Source organism: Dothidotthia symphoricarpi (genome assembly GCF_010015815.1).
Source record: "Dothidotthia symphoricarpi CBS 119687 unplaced genomic scaffold P153scaffold_18, whole genome shotgun sequence".
In the NCBI taxonomy this organism is placed as follows: Eukaryota; Fungi; Ascomycota; class Dothideomycetes; order Pleosporales; family Dothidotthiaceae; genus Dothidotthia; species Dothidotthia symphoricarpi.
In genome coordinates this window covers 277685-293121 of record NW_022985025.1, presented here as the reverse complement: position 1 = coordinate 293121, position 15437 = coordinate 277685, and the positions used below count along the sequence as shown (strand labels likewise).

At 54.6% G+C, this 15437-nt stretch overlaps 6 protein-coding genes across 6 annotated transcripts; 4 read left to right on the top strand and 2 right to left on the bottom strand.

Moving 5' to 3' along the window:
- Positions 1-671: 671 nt before the first annotated feature.
- Positions 672-2259, top strand: P153DRAFT_369437 (mitochondrial phosphate carrier protein-like protein). Its single transcript, XM_033668773.1, has 4 exons — positions 672-967; positions 1070-1649; positions 1736-1923; positions 1978-2259. Exons 1-4 carry the CDS (start codon positions 845-847, stop codon positions 1999-2001), a joined length of 915 nt encoding a protein of 304 aa, XP_033520458.1. The 5' UTR covers positions 672-844; the 3' UTR covers positions 2002-2259.
- An 873-nt stretch (positions 2260-3132) lies between these two features.
- Positions 3133-4449, top strand: P153DRAFT_369436 (uncharacterized protein). Its single transcript, XM_033668772.1, has one exon. The coding sequence runs from the start codon at positions 3608-3610 to the stop codon at positions 4229-4231; it is 624 nt and encodes a 207-aa protein (XP_033520457.1). The 5' UTR covers positions 3133-3607; the 3' UTR covers positions 4232-4449.
- A 258-nt stretch (positions 4450-4707) lies between these two features.
- Positions 4708-5841, bottom strand: P153DRAFT_369434 (EF-hand protein). The gene is made up of 5 exons (XM_033668771.1): positions 5762-5841; positions 5599-5655; positions 5462-5477; positions 4962-5300; positions 4708-4912 (listed from the first exon to the last, which is right to left on the bottom strand). Exons 1-5 carry the CDS (start codon positions 5762-5764, stop codon positions 4878-4880), a joined length of 450 nt encoding a protein of 149 aa, XP_033520456.1. The 5' UTR covers positions 5765-5841; the 3' UTR covers positions 4708-4877.
- Positions 5842-6134: 293 nt separating this feature from the next.
- On the top strand, positions 6135-7406 carry P153DRAFT_399529 (t-SNARE; the record flags this gene model as incomplete). Its single annotated transcript, XM_033671737.1, has 3 exons — positions 6135-6157; positions 6214-6746; positions 6799-7406. 3 exons carry the CDS (start codon positions 6135-6137, stop codon positions 7404-7406), a joined length of 1164 nt encoding a protein of 387 aa, XP_033520455.1.
- Positions 7407-8436: 1030 nt separating this feature from the next.
- Positions 8437-12871, top strand: P153DRAFT_369433 (phospholipid-transporting ATPase-like protein). The gene is made up of 2 exons (XM_033668770.1): positions 8437-12606; positions 12691-12871. Exons 1-2 carry the CDS (start codon positions 8735-8737, stop codon positions 12860-12862), a joined length of 4044 nt encoding a protein of 1347 aa, XP_033520454.1. The 5' UTR covers positions 8437-8734; the 3' UTR covers positions 12863-12871.
- Positions 12872-13186: 315 nt separating this feature from the next.
- Positions 13187-15349, bottom strand: P153DRAFT_323041 (uncharacterized protein; the record flags this gene model as incomplete). The annotated part of the gene is made up of 3 exons (XM_033665195.1): positions 14909-15349; positions 14452-14864; positions 13187-14402 (listed from the first exon to the last, which is right to left on the bottom strand). Exons 1-3 carry the CDS (start codon positions 15236-15238, stop codon positions 13187-13189), a joined length of 1959 nt encoding a protein of 652 aa, XP_033520453.1. The 5' UTR covers positions 15239-15349.
- Positions 15350-15437: the final 88 nt, after the last annotated feature.

The following is a 15437-nucleotide window of genomic DNA, read 5'->3' as shown; positions in this document are numbered from 1 at the left end:
TTTTGAGGATGGACTTGGGCTTGTCGGGGTCACACATGATGTGTTTGATATGAAGAAGGAGTGGGTTTGATGAGTCGTTATGACACGACGATTGAGTTACTTCAGCGGGTTTGACCTTGGCGCATTATGATTTGGTTTAGACGTTGGAACTTCGGCTTTCCTCAACAGTCTTTGTGGGTGTTTGGGCGTATTGATATTCGAGAGCATAGCGAAGGCGATTGGGCGCCTCGGATAGGCTTATGGATGAATGATCATGATGTCAATGACGGATGGGTTTAGGCTATGGATATGGATACATGCATGGACATTGGTGTTTAGTTTTGGAGGGTTATGCTCGGGCTTGGGTGCGTATAGAATACACGAGCATGGATATGGCGAATGGCTCTATCTGGTAAATGACACGCGTGAACGATCAAGTGCCTCCCATTGGACGATTACGGTAGAACTCGAAGTTGTGATTGTCCTTGCACCTTGAACATCACGACTCTTGGAGCAATATATTCCTGGCTTCAATATCAGACTCGGAGTTGCACAAGAGCCCGCCGGGCCGAAGGTTGGTAACTAAACTTGATAAGCTCGATCAAGCCTCTTAGCGTAGCAGCAGCTATGCGACGTCATAATCACGGATACTGCGGACGAGCTCCACTACCAACTGCCAGACGCGTGGAAACTTAATAAATACCTATCTTCCAAGACTTATCTTTTTCCTGTTCTCCTGTTCTCGTTCTCCCTACCCAGCGCGTTCCGTTGATACCCTGTTTCTCTTTCTAACGGCCCCGCGACCCGGCAGCACGCGATACTTGGACAGGACTCAGAAGATTGCTAGAAAAGCAATTGAAGCATCATGGCCTCGTTAAAGCCACAGAACAAGATCGAGCTCTACTCGGGGAACTATTTCGCAGCATGCACATTAGGAGGAATAATTGCGTGTGGACCTACGCATACAATGGTTACGCCGCTTGATTTGGTGAGTTTTGAGTCCTAGACACACCAAACGCAGAAGAGAAGAAGTCGAGCCTACGAATCCCCTCATTCAAAACGAAACACCTGACTAACACACGCCCACCAGGTAAAATGCCGGCGCCAAGTCGACAGCAGCCTCTACAAATCCAACACCTCAGCCTGGAAATCAATCTACGCCAAAGAAGGGATCCGCGGCGTCTTCTTCGGCTGGTCGCCCACCTTCGTCGGCTACTCGCTGCAAGGCGCAGGCAAATACGGCTTCTACGAGATCTTCAAGTACTGGTACGGCGAGCAGCTTGCGCCCGGCGCGCCCAAGCAAATCGTCTACCTCGCGGCATCAGCCTCAGCAGAGTTCCTCGCCGACCTCGCCCTATGCCCCCTCGAGGCCATCAAGGTGCGCATGCAGACCAGCGTGCCGCCGTTTGCGCAGACGCTACGCGAGGGCTGGGGCAAGGTTGTTGCGCAGGAGGGCGTGGGCGGGCTGTACAAGGGCTTGTATCCGCTGTGGGCGCGGCAGATCCCGTACACCATGGTCAAGTTCGCCACGTTCGAGGAGACGGTTAACCAGATCTATAAGTTTATCGGCAAGCCGAAGGATCAGCTCAATGGGCTGCAGCAGACGGGCGTGTCGTTCTTGGGGGGGTATATTGCGGGTATTGGGTGTGCGGTTGTGAGCCATCCGGCCGGTATGTTGGAACCTTACCCCCCCTTTTTCCCTACGGGGTCGTGTAATGTGCGTGTGAAGCGGAATGGGGCGCTGATATGTTCGCAGATGTCATGGTTTCGAAACTCAACAGCGATCGAAAGGCGGGTGAGGGCGCGGGCCAGGCGCTCACCAGGATCTACGGCAAGATTGGGTTTGCGGGGCTGTGGAATGGGCTGCCGACGAGGATCTTTATGATTGGCACGTTGACGGCGTTCCAGTGGCTGATTTACGACTCGTTCAAGGTCTCTCTGGGTGTAAGTTTCATGTCTGATCTTGCGTTTTGTGCAGATGAGCTAATCGTTCCTCAGCTGCCAACTTCGGGAGGTCACTAGGCGCGTTGCATTGGATGAACGGGATTGAGAATCCGCTGAACTGTCTCCAGGTTGGTGGGGGTGGATTAGTGTTTACTCGTCTGTCTAATTCCGAGCTTCAGCGTACGTCGAGATGGATTCTCGTAAACGGGGATTCAATGCTTGCTTGACTGGGCCAAGGTACGAAGATATGAGGCGGTTGGGTTCCTTTCTCTGGCGTCAACACGACCATAACCTATGTCTTACGAGATGGCTATCACTAATCAAATATTTAAATCATGATGCTCTTTTTTTTTTTTACAAACCCATACCTCATGACGCCCTCGGACACACATAGCCAACAGGCCTAGTATTGTGAGTTTGCTAGCGCGCTTGATTGTTTATTGGCTTAGATGTATTCTAGATGTGATAGGATGTGACGTGATCTGATTTAGCAGTGTCTTTTCTTCCACAGTTCAGTCGAATTCTTTGATAGGTAACGGCTCTGGTTTTGCCAATATATTCAACCTTCCCAATACCCTGAAGCTGTGTTTGGTACTTGCAACTAATTGACGAGCGGAGTGAGAAATAAGTTGCTTAGGAGACAAAGAGATCCAGGGAGATGTTGTTGGTACATCAGGGGTTGACAGAGGTGAATGTTATAAGTCGCTTGAACACAATGATGGCAAAAGTATGGGATCTGAAGACACAGACGGCTCTGGTGAAGAGATTGTCTGAGAGGGATTGACGAGAGAATACGTTGTCAAAACTGCAGATAGAGGAACGTTAGTGCGTTATCATTTCGAAGGCTGTGATTTTGCGAACTGATTTCCAAATTGAAAAACAAATTTCTTGTGGAAAGAATGTAAACCTAATTGTAATAGGTACTATCTAACCCGCTTACCCTGAATGACGTAAAACACACAGTATCTGGAAGCAGTGATAGGAAAGTTTGAAATGATATTTCGAGATTTGCTAGACAGCAATTAATGTAAACCATAGAGTTGAACACAACAGAAGGATATAGAAGCCAGGCAAGATTGAATAAATTTACGTAGGAATGACGAGGGCAACTGAGGATCGACGCCACTTTTGAGGCTGCTCGGCATATCCTCGGTCGTACAGCGTCTGGGCTCCAACATCACCGCTCGGTCGCTCCTCTCCTAGACAAACCCCATACCGTCTTAACTACGTCAGTCAACATCTCCCTTGGAATAACTGCTATCCTACATCGAAACCACGCCTACGGACTGGCCACATTCTGGAAATATGCAGAAACAAGGTACGTGGTTCTTTCCCAGCACCGCGCGCATCGCTATTCATTCAACTGCGCGCTCGAAGAAGCTCACCAGCTGCTTACCGTGGTGATGCTCCACCACTTACCCAACACCAGCGCGTGTAACAGGCAAAAAAGCGAGAGAAAACGCGTCCCTCATACCCACGACAGCACCGTCACCACTCCCACCCAACCTCGCTAACCCCATATCCAGTCCCAGCGCGAGCCTTCTCGCAAAAGGATCTCCCGCCCTCGGTCGAAGCAGCCTACTACCGGAAATGCATCGAGCTCCGCCGCCGCATCACGGACATTGAAGAGAACAACGACGGCACGCGGCAGCGCATCACCCGCCTAAACCGCGGCATCCAGAAGATGCGCCTCGAGCGCGCCTTCCTGCTCGAGCAGCTGCAAAAGCACCAGGAGTACAACATGGACGACTCGGACCGCAGCAGCTCCCCGCCGCCGACGCCCACAGACAAGCCCCTGCGCAGCAAGCGCAGCCACCGCAAGGGCACGCCGCCCGTCGGCGCCGACGGCGCAGCACAGCACCTCGCGTTCGGCGGCGCAGGCCCGCTGCACCACATGAGCAGTGCGCAGAGCACGCCGGACCCGGGCCGCCAGCCGACGAATCCGTTTTTCAGCACCCTGGCCGCGGCGGGGAGTCCGCATGCCGTGAATGTGAACGGCGCACACGTTCAGCAGCAACAATCTCAACAATCACAACAACAGCAACAGCAACAACAAACCCCAACTGTGCTCCCGCCCCTCCACGCTATCACCCCCATCCAGCAACAACAGCAACAACGCCCGTCCACATACTTCGACCCCGCGTACGACGAGCAGCGGCCCACGCCTGCAGACCACGACGTCGATGCTGCGGGGCGGCGCCGCGCTTACTCGGGCGCCCAGCACCCCCCGCTACCGCAGGAATCCGCGCCGCTGAACGGCGACACGGATATGGTCGATGCCGGGGCCTTTACCGCTGTCAATCGGTAGAACGGATCGATGGCTTATGGGCACTTTGTAGCGGGCCGGGATGCGCGCTTTGTGTACGCTCCTTGGATGGCGGGTCGTCCCTGGGGAATGTGAGGGGGGCTTGGTTGTGTGTTGAGATGGGATGGGATGGGTGGGCTGGGGCTGGCGTATTGTATAGTATGGTATATCGGCATGGCGTGGCGTTGGAAGTGCAGATCAACCGTGTGTGTATTAACATGGACGGCGAGAATAACAATAATGGTCATTTCTGATTGAGTACACTACATCATTTTGCTAGAGTGAATGATGACATGACACGTGAAGTGATGGATGGATGGATGGATAGATGGGCAAGGCTGGTCCCACTCACCCGTCAAGCTAAAAAGCTTGTGTGGGGCCCTGCATGCGTTGCGAGAAAGTCAAGCTTGGAAACGGTTGTGGAGGTGGCACAGTTTTAGTTTGAGCACTTTAGAGAAACATGGTTCAAAGACACAGGAGAGATGGATTGAGGATATAGACCAGTCTCCCAGAGACATAGGCAAGGTTGCAAGCAATCGAACCGGTTCTTCAAGAAGAAAACCCCCGCTCCGTGTACTCGTAGTCACTTCTCAACTGTCGTCACCGTCATGATAGCCATAATCATCCAAGAACGCAAACCCTCAAACGCTTATTTCTGCATCATGAGCTGGACGAACTCGTTGTCTGTAGCGTATTAGTATATATAGACGGGGATGTGATGAGATCATCTTACAGTCAATTCGGCCATCGCCGTCCTGGTCAGCCTCCCGGATCATCTCGTCGACCTCGTCGTCGGTCAGCTTCTCGCCGATGGAGGTCATTACGTGGCGCAGCTCGGCGGCGGAAATGAAGCCGTTGTTATCGCGGTCAAAGACCTTGAACGCTTCCCGGATCTCCTCCTCGGAGTCGGTGTCCTTCATCTTGCGGGCCATCATGGTGAGGAATTCTGGGAAGTCGATGGTGCCGTTGTTGTCGGCGTCGACCTCGTTGATCATGTCCTGCAGCTCAGACTCGCTGGGGTTCTGGCCCAGGGAGCGCATCACGGTGCCCAGTTCCTTGGTGGTGATCTGACCTGTGGGACGACAATGTCAGCGATACTTTGGTCGTGGTTGACATGATGACGTGATTGGCGTGGTGCTGTCTGGCTACGACAAACACCATAGATAAGGGCAGGAGTGGTTTGCTCCAGGGATGGGTGTCGCGAGAGTGAGCGTGTCGAGGGAGGGCACTAACCATCGCCATCCTTGTCCTAGTTGCAGGAGTAGTGTCAGCAGTGCATCTTGGGGCCGAGCAGATGCATCCAGGCCGCCAGGCAGCCGTGCAGCACAGGCGGTGGTGTACAAGCACAGGCAATGGAAGGGACGACTCACAAACAGGGAAAAGGCCTCCTTGAACTCGGAGACTTGCTCCTCGGTGAGAGAATCAGCCTGCGACTTGGGGTCAGCTCTGCGCAGTGGTGTGGAGGCGGGCAGCCGCGATGTTTTGCAAGGCGGGGTATCGACAGGAGGCATGGGCAGCGCGGGGCAGACGCACCATGTTTGCTGTGGGGAGTATTCGCTGGTGAAGGGGTGAAAGGCGGGGTGTGGTCGGGAGGGTGTCGAGGGAAGTGTGCGGGCAGCTGGCGATGTATAGCGGAGCAGTGCGGTGTGGAGGAAGTTGTCGAGCGATTGCGGCTGGAGGAGTGGTCGAGCTGCACCGCCAGCCATTTGCTTAGCGGGGCGCCTAGCACCGGGAAAGCGGACACAGACCAAGGGCAAGACGCTCCTGACATTCGGAGCGTGCGGCTGAAACAAACGGTGCCAGCCCACCCATCCATTCATCACTCGGCACGCCAGCGCTCCACTGCACGCGCGCTGAAGCTCTGCTTCTACCATGACATAGCCGCCTCGACTCTCGCCAGCCCAACATGTGGCGGGACCGAACGAACCTGTATGCTGCGCCTGCGTCCGACGACTGAGCCGTGTCCTCGCTGACGTAGCCTGTAGCTTCATTTCCTACCGCCAGTCCTACTCGCATCACCCTCCCAAGAAGACGCGCTATGGTGGACCAGCCTCCAATGGCTTTGGCGATGGCAGACGCATGTCCGAGGAGCGCCAGGGACTCATGTCTGGCGGTGCATACGACGAGGATGGCGATGCGGTGATAGAGATGGACCTGCTGCCTCCGCGATGGCTAGACGTGCAGGACGAGATCACCGAGCACCTCGCAGACATTGCAAAGCAGACGCGCAAGCTCGACCACCTGCACCAGAAGCACGTGCTGCCTGGCTTCGACGACGAAGACGTGAAGAAGCGGGAGGAGCGCGAGATCGAGCAGCTCACGCAGGCCATTACAAGGAGCTTCCAGAAGTGCCAGCAGGCCATCAAGCGGATAGAAATGATGGTGCGCGAAGCAAAGCAGCAGGGCAACATCAACCAGGGCGAGGAAGTCATGGCGCAGAACCTCAAGATCTCACTGGCCACACGCGTCGGTGAAGTGAGCGCAATGTTCCGCAAGAAGCAGTCTGCATACTTGAAGAGTGAGCAACACACATGCCATCCAACTAGAAAATCTCAACTAACATGCTGAAGAACTCCGCGACCTCGGTGGTTTCGCCTCGCCCTTCCGCACTGCAACGCCTGTTCAGAACCCCTACAACGACCCTGCCATGCAAGAATCCGACGCCGACCGTTCCTACTCGCAATCGACCCTCCTCCAGACAAAACAACAGCGAATGCGCCACGACCCCAACGAAGCCCTCATCGCCCAGCGCGAGCGCGAGATCGAAGACATCGCCCAAGGCATCATAGAGCTCGCAAACATCTTTCAGGAGCTACAAACCATGGTCATCGACCAGGGCAGCATGCTAGACCGCATAGACTACAATGTAGAGAACATGTCGCGAGACGTCAAGGAGGCAGACAAAGAGCTCAAGGTAGCGTCCGGTTACCAGCAAAAGTCTGTCAAGAGGAAGATCATGCTGCTGCTTGCTATTCTCATTGCTGGTGTGTTTATCCTGTTGTCGTTGAAGTTGAGTCGGAAGGGTGGAAGTGATGCGCCGGTCCCGGTTCCAATCGTCCCTGAGGACCCGCCCATTCGAACGAGAAGGCAGTCGGTGTCGTTACGAACAAGTCGTAACTGGCATCGTCGGAAACGGCGGATATGGCAGGAGGTTGCAAATGACCCCTCAGTATTCTGAATGTACTTGTACCTGTAGGATACTCAATGATGGAGGCTCGTACTCCTTGAAATCTTCACGAAATTTACACAAAATCTGCACGTTTTGGCAGCTGTTTACACAATGCTAAAGTGAATCTGACTAAGAGTGATGGATGCGATATCTGCTTCCACGTGCGTTGAGATTGGCTATCGGCCATTATTCCGTAAAGATGTTCATATATACAATCACAATTACGACTCCCATAATCACACACTGATCTGTTCTCTCAAATATCCAATCTCTGCTTCTATTTAATGTGGGGAGCAATTGCGATCAACATCCGCGTAAGCTTCACAGCGGGCAGATGCTGACATGAAGATGCGGTTACAAGGCGTTTGCTGCTCGAGAAGCTATTTTAAGACCGCCACACTACTCCGCCTTTCTCTGCAACCTTGCAGTAGCGTACAATAATAGTGTATAATTCATAGCTAGATTGGCATCTTAACAACCAGCTCACATGGTGTCTAGATACTAAAAGCTACGCCGCATTGCGGTAGTATCGTATGCATTCACATTCAGCTCTGAGGCTGATTTGTATCTGAAATTCGCAGAAACAGACAGATTGAAGACTGAGGAATGCCTGTGTATATGTCTAGATATTATAAGATGGTGTTCTTCGGTGGTATGACGGAGAAAGGTGCTGTTGGGGTGGTTGGGTGGGATCGCAGGATGACATGACAGGTTTCAAAAACGGTGATCAGCTTCGTAAGGCGTAGACAGGGCTTAGTGCCAATGTCGAATGCTTCAGCCCCCAGCTTCGTCTTGCAGCGTGGCGTTGGGAGACAAAGAGAACAATCGTATCTGAATAGAGTCCTTCAAGTGTCCATGACGCGACTGGGTTAAACTCGAATGCTTGGATGAGGTGAACGACTGTTCAAAAGGACTGAGCTGGAGGGGACTCGTTTGCGGTGACAATGCGGGCCAGGGTCGCGCTTGCTGCACGTTTGACCAGGGTGCACTGCCTCCAACTTCGCGTCCGTGCCCAGGCCTCCTCTTCGTTCAGCCAGCCAAAGTCTACAGGACAGCCGCAGACATGTGTCTTGAAATCTCGAGCCATTGAACTCTCACTTACCTCGCCCTCACCCCGCGAGAAAGGGAGCTCCAGCGCACACTTGTCCATTTCAAGGCGTCAGCCAAGCTGTGTTACTATTCCAAGAACAGCTTACGCAGCTCGCAAGACCCCATATACGCCCACATCAGCAACGATTAGTTGGGGGAAAGAGACAGTTTCGCCGGGGATTTTTGCATGAGCAGGCACAGCAGCACCGCTGCGTGGAGAGAAGCGCCCGTAAATACGTCTGGCCGCTATGGCCGGTCGGCCTCCAGGTGGACCGCCGTCTCACGATAACTTGATCGACTTCGACGACCAACAGCCCACATATTACTCCGGCGCGCGCGCACCCGTAAACGACGACGACCTGCTCGACCACTATGACATAGACAATACGGACACGGCGCCGCAGGGACGGCCCTCGGTGTCGTATGACGAGTTCGTGGGAGGGGGAAGGTCGACGGCGGGCCTCCCCGGAGCGCCTGGCGCGTCTCTGGGCGCATCGCCGTATCTGCAGGGGAACAGGGCGCATTCACAGACGTCGGACCTGAACAACTACCAGAGATACTCAGACGCAGATATACCCATCGACGATGATCGCTCGGCGCAAGGCTACTATGCCACTGGAGGTGCCTACGAGCCACCGTCGCCAGACGTACGTCGTGGAAACTCCAAGAACAGCCACAACAGGAATAGCGTTCTGACGCTGGGAGGGGGTCTCACCGGCCGGGTCAAGAGCATGTTTGGACGAGGCTCGGACTATTCCGAGATGGACCTGCCGTTGACGGAGCATGCGGCGCACAACAACCAGCCACCCCCAAGCGCCTACGACGATGGCCAGTCTACCAAGACGAAAAAGCGCACACCAGGAAAATTCAAGTTTGGATTTGGACGAGGAGCACCGGACCCGTCGACATTGGGACCCAGGATGATCCAGCTGAACAACCCCGCCGCGAACCTGGAGCAGAAATACGTCGACAATCACATTTCCACCACAAAATACAATGTCTTTACTTTTTTCCCAAAATTCTTGTACGAACAGTTTTCAAAGTACGCGAATTTGTTCTTCTTGTTTACAGCTGCTTTGCAACAAATACCCAATGTCTCACCAACTTCGCGATACACGACTATCGTGCCGCTTATGATCGTCCTGCTCGTGTCGGCTGTCAAGGAATATATCGAAGACTATCGGCGGCGGCAGTCGGACGCACAGCTGAACAGCTCCAAGGCGCAGATTCTGAAGGGAACGGCGTTTGAGGACGCGAAATGGATCAATGTTGCGGTTGGAGATATAATTCGAGTCGAGTCGGAGCAGCCTTTCCCCGCTGATCTAGTACTCCTCGCTTCGTCCGAACCTGAGGGTCTGTGCTATATCGAAACGGCGAATCTGGACGGAGAGACGAACTTAAAGATTAAGCAGGCTATTCCTGAGACGGCGGATTTTGTCAGTGCAGCCGAGTTGGGCAGACTCGGTGGGAAGATTCGGTCTGAACAGCCCAACAGCAGCCTGTACACGTATGAGGCGACGTTGACCATGGCCACTGGAGGAGGAGAGAAAGAGCTGCCTTTACAACCAGATCAACTACTTCTGCGTGGTGCTGTTCTCCGAAATACCCCTTGGATCCACGGCGCCGTCGTCTTTACAGGACACGAGACGAAGTTGATGAGAAACGCAACCGCTACGCCGATCAAGACAACTGCGGTGGAAAGAATGGTCAACAAGCAGATCCTCATGCTTGTCGCGATTTTGATCTGTCTTAGTATTATCAGTTCCATCGGCGACGTTATCATTCGATCGTCTCGGGGCGGCAGTCTGGGCTATCTTGTGTTGGGCACTTTCAATGGCGCCCAGCAGTTCTTCCTTGATCTTCTGACGTACTGGGTTCTGTACTCGAATTTGGTGCCCATTTCGTTGTTTGTCACGATCGAGCTTGTCAAGTACTATCTGGGCACTCTGATTGACTCTGATTTGGATATCTATTACGAACCTACAGATACTCCTGCGAATTGTCGGACTTCGTCGTTGGTGGAAGAGCTGGGTCAGATCGAGTACATCTTTTCGGACAAGACGGGTACCTTGACATGCAATATGATGGAGTTCAAGCAGTCGTCGATTGCAGGTATCCAGTACGCCGATGAGATCCCTGAAGACCGAAGAGCGACCATGGAAGATGGACTCGAGGTTGGCATCCACGATTTCAAGCAGCTCGAACAACATCGTCAAAGCCATAGGAACAGTTACATCATCAACCATTTCCTTACGCTGCTGTCGACATGTCACACGGTTATTCCTGAGAGAGGCGGCGAAAAGGATGCGATCAAGTACCAAGCTGCTTCTCCTGACGAAGGCGCGCTAGTCGAAGGAGCCGTGCAGTTAGGGTACAAGTTTGTTGCACGAAAACCGCGAGCTGTCATCATTGAGGTGGAGGGCCAGCGACGGGAGTACGAGCTCCTTGCTGTATGCGAATTCAATTCGACAAGAAAGCGAATGTCTACCATCTTCCGCACACCAGAGGGCAAGCTCGTCCTCTACTGCAAGGGTGCTGACACAGTCATTCTGGAGCGACTTTCCAAAGACAATCCATACACGGAGACGACTTTGACGCATCTGGAAGAATATGCTGCTGAGGGTCTCCGCACGCTCTGTCTTGCTATGCGCGAGGTTACTGAAGATGAGTTTCAGCAGTGGTGGAAGGTGTTCAACACGGCGCAAACAACCGTCAGCGGGAACCGTGCCGAGGAACTGGACAAGGCTGCTGAACTCATCGAGCACGATCTCACTCTGCTTGGAGCGACCGCCATTGAGGATAAATTGCAGGATGGTGTACCGGATACTATCGCCACACTGCAGTCTGCTGGCATCAAGATCTGGGTCTTGACTGGAGATCGTCAGGAGACTGCCATCAACATTGGCATGAGTTGCAAACTGATCAGCGAGGATATGAGTCTCCTGATCGTCAACGAAGAAGACAAGGAGTCAACGAGAGACAATATCCGGAAGAAGGCTCAAGCCATCGCAAACCAAGGTGCAGGTGGAGCCGAAATGGACGTCCTCGCTCTCGTCATCGACGGAAAGTCTCTCACCTACGCGCTCGAGCGAGACCTTGAAAAGGAGTTCTTAGATCTGGCTATCAAGTGCAAAGCCGTCATCTGCTGCCGCGTCTCCCCGCTACAAAAAGCCCTCGTCGTCAAGCTCGTCAAACGCCATCTCAAAGCCATCCTCCTCGCCATCGGCGACGGCGCAAACGACGTCTCCATGATCCAAGCCGCCCACGTCGGCGTCGGCATCAGCGGCGTCGAAGGCCTCCAAGCAGCCCGCAGCGCCGACATATCCATCGGCCAATTCCGGTACCTGCGCAAACTCCTCCTCGTCCACGGAGCGTGGAGCTACCAACGCGTCAGCAAAGTGATCCTCTACTCCTTCTACAAGAACATCGCCATGTTCATGACACAGTTCTGGTACGCGTTCCAAAACGCCTTTTCGGGGCAAATCATCTACGAATCCTGGACCCTAACCTTCTACAACGTCTTCTTCACCGCCGCGCCCCCCTTCGTAATGGGCATCTTCGACCAGTTCGTCAGCGCGCGTCTCCTCGACCGTTACCCGCAACTCTACCGCCTCAGCCAGTCGGGCGTCTTCTTCAAAATGCACTCCTTCTGGTCCTGGGTCGCAAACGGCTTCTACCACTCGCTGATTCTGTACTTCGGCTCGCAAGCCTTCATACTCTGGGACTGGCCGCAATGGGATGGTCTGAATGCAGGACACTGGGTCTGGGGCACTGCATCGTATACCGCGAATCTCGCTACCGTCCTCCTCAAAGCTTCACTCATCACAAATATCTGGACCAAATACACTTTCCTCGCTATCCCCGGCTCGTTCCTCCTCTGGTTCATCCTCATGCCGCTGTACGCGTACGTCGCGCCCATGGCGGGCATCAGCACAGAGTACGTCGGCGTCATCGAGCGTCTCTTCCCCGACCCGCGTTTCTGGGCTATGGTCATTGTGCTCCCGCCCCTGTGTCTGATACGCGACTTTGCCTGGAAGTACTGTAAGCGCATGTACTTCCCGCAGTCATACCACCACGTACAAGAGATACAAAAATACAATATTCAGGACTATCGACCGCGGTATGTACATCTCCTTCTTTCCCCTTTCCGCACCTTTCCGCACCTTTCCGTACAACATGTATATGGGCTGATGATGGGATACAGGATGGAGCAGTTCCAAAAAGCAATCCGCAAAGTGCGCCAGGTGCAGCGTATGCGCAAACAGCGCGGATATGCTTTCTCGCAGACGGATGAGTCGCAGGCGAGGGTGCTGCAGGCGTATGATACGACGCAGGAGCGGGGGCGGTATGGCGAGATGGCGAGTTCAAGGAAGTGAGGGTGTGGGTAAAGAAGGCTGGGGGTGGGAGGGGGAGATGTGGTGGGTTGGGGGGTCGTGTGATTTGGGCTTGGATTGGGGGTCGGGGGTGTGTGTATGTGCTATTGGCGTTTTTGATGTCGTTGCGACATGATGTGGGATGGATGGATGGATGGATGGATGAAAACTTATGTGTCTACATTTTACCTTTTTACTTTCTACTACTCTCTTCGACTTTACTCTCTTGTGATATGATGTGGTCGATACACTCAGCTCACAGTGAAAAAAGAACAACATGCATTTCCCACCCAAGTTCTGCATTCGCAATCGACTCACGTCATCTATCTACCACTTCCCCCCCTTCCCCTTCTTCTTCCCCTTCCCCTTCTCCACGCCCGCCTTCTGCTGCCCACCCGGCGCCTTCTCCTCACTAACAACACCCCCCTGCGTCAACCCCTCCGCCCTCTTCTTCCCCTTCCTCCCCTTCGGACGGTAGTAACTGCGATCGCGCATGGGCAGCCAGCGCTCTGCATCCATTTTCTTGCCCTCGACGAACTCCTTGGGGATGCGCGTCTTACGCAGACGCTTCGCGCGGGGCGCAACCGCATTCGTAGGCGCGACACCACGTTTGCGCGCCTCGGCCGCGACGCTCGTCGTGGTCAGGGAGCCGAGGGGCACGCCGGCGTTTTCGAGGGCTGCGGCGTCGACGTCAGAGATGAGGCGGTCTGCTTCGGGGAGGTAGGCGAGCAGATCTGCGGGGATGGAAGTTGGGTCCGTGATGCTGTAAGCAGCGACGAGGCCGGCGATGGCCGCTCTATCCTCATTATCCTGATCATACAGGCTCTTGAAGATTTCGCCTGCGGCGTTGACGTTGGCGGGACTGTGTGTGTCGAGGAGGGCCGTGCCGGCAGCGACCATGAGAGCTTTTGAGGGGGCTTCTGTTTTTGATTTGTGCGGTTTTCGCCAGTACTCTGCGGCTTTTGCTAGCTCGGATTTTGCGGCGCCGGGGCGGCCTTGTTGGGCGTAGAGGGAGACGAGGGCGGCGATTAGGCCTGGGGCGAAGCGCACGTCGAGGTCGGATGCTGAGTTGCTTTCGGAGAGGCGCTTGAAGAAGGATTCTAGGAGGTGGGTGGCTGCTGCGTAGTTGTTTGTGATTACGTAGAGGTGCGTGATGGTGAGGAGGAGGCCCACGTCGGTTGGTCGCTTCTCTAGGAGGGGCACGATCTCTTTGAGCGCGGCTTTCTCGGTGTCGGCGTTGCGCGCGTGGGCTGCTGCGTTCAGTACCGCTGCCATGTTGACTGCTGGGAGGAGTGTAGGGGCTGGGGTTGCGGAGATGACTTTCGCAGTCGAGGATGCGACGCCGGATGTCTTCTGCGAGAGCAACGAGATGACATATTCGTCCTGGAGCAGGATGTTGGATTGGAACGAGAAATGTTGGTCAGTCACTGGGGGCTTCGGCGAGGAGTGGAAGAGGCGGTGCGATAGGTATGGGTTCGAGTGCTCCTTCGAGGCGGCGATGCTGTTCACCTGGGCGATGTATCGGGTCGAGAGTTCTTTGATGCTGTTGCTGTCAGTTATGTCCAAGTCACAGTATTAAGTGACAGCCTTACTCGGCGAAAGGGAGGGAAGTGGCCAGCTGTTCGGCCTCGTCAATCTTGCCCACCTGCGTCAAGACGTAGATCTGCTGCACAGTGATGGGCAGTAGTTCGGCCTGCTTCTCAGCCTCGCTGAGATCCGAAAGCGCATTGCACAGATCCTTGGCCCTCTTCAGGCAAACCTCGCCCTGTCCCAGCTCGCCACGCGCGATGCTTCCACAGGCCGCATTGAAGGCCGTCTCAAAGACCTCGAGATCCTCGCGGGTGGGCTTCTTCTTCTGCGCCAGCTCGCCCTGTCCCGTCCACTCCAACTGCGCATCGACAGCGCCAGAGTTGATGCGGATGTCGTACTCCTCGCTCTCGACCGAGTGGCTCGCCAGCTCCTTGTAGACCTTTGCGGCTTGTGCGAAGTTCTCCGAGCGGTAGGCCTGCCTCCGTCAGCTACGCGCTACAGCAGTACACGTATACGTACAGCCTGGGCGAGCATGTGCTTCATGCCACGCCCCGCATCCGGCGCCGCCTGCGCAGCAATCTCGGCGGCCTTTGTCGCATTGCCCGTCTTGTACAGCGCATAGGCGTGTTCGAATTGCGCCCTCTCCTGCAGTCCTGTGGCGTCGTCGAACACCTTCAATGCGTCCTCGTACCGGTCCAGATTTAATAACGCGACGGCCTTTGCATGCTGTGCGTCTAGGTCCGTCTTGGACTTTTTGGTGGCAGCATTGGCCGCCTTCAAGATTTCATCGTGGTCTTCGAGGGACGTCTGGGCGAGGAGCGAGGCGAGGGATTTTGTCGAGGCGGCCATGTTGGGTGTGTGTTTTATCTCGCATCCATTGACAGAGGTGGTGAGGTGGTCGGTAGGGAGTGGTGGGCGTTGGCGGGGGTGCGGAGGCTCGAAGTGCAGCGCGCGGGGATGATGAGGTGGATGTTCGCCTAAGCTGCATAAGCCACAGGGCCCTGGACTATCTTTTGTAGATCTGTTAGAGTACGACTGTCGCGAAGCA

Coding starts and splice junctions, on each gene's coding strand:
- P153DRAFT_369437 (XM_033668773.1), top strand. CDS start 845: ATGGCCTCGTTAAAGCCACAGAACAAGATCGAGCTCTACTCGGGGAAC. Junction 968..1,069: donor TGGTTACGCCGCTTGATTTG/GTGAGTTTTGAG, acceptor CACGCCCACCAG/GTAAAATGCCGGCGCCAAGT. Junction 1,924..1,977: donor CGTTCAAGGTCTCTCTGGGT/GTAAGTTTCATG, acceptor ATCGTTCCTCAG/CTGCCAACTTCGGGAGGTCA.
- P153DRAFT_369434 (XM_033668771.1), bottom strand. Junction 4,913..4,961: donor CGGCGATGGCCGAATTGACT/GTAAGATGATCT, acceptor AATACGCTACAG/ACAACGAGTTCGTCCAGCTC.
- P153DRAFT_369436 (XM_033668772.1), top strand. CDS start 3,608: ATGCGCCTCGAGCGCGCCTTCCTGCTCGAGCAGCTGCAAAAGCACCAG.
- P153DRAFT_369433 (XM_033668770.1), top strand. CDS start 8,735: ATGGCCGGTCGGCCTCCAGGTGGACCGCCGTCTCACGATAACTTGATC. Junction 12,607..12,690: donor ATTCAGGACTATCGACCGCG/GTATGTACATCT, acceptor GATGGGATACAG/GATGGAGCAGTTCCAAAAAG.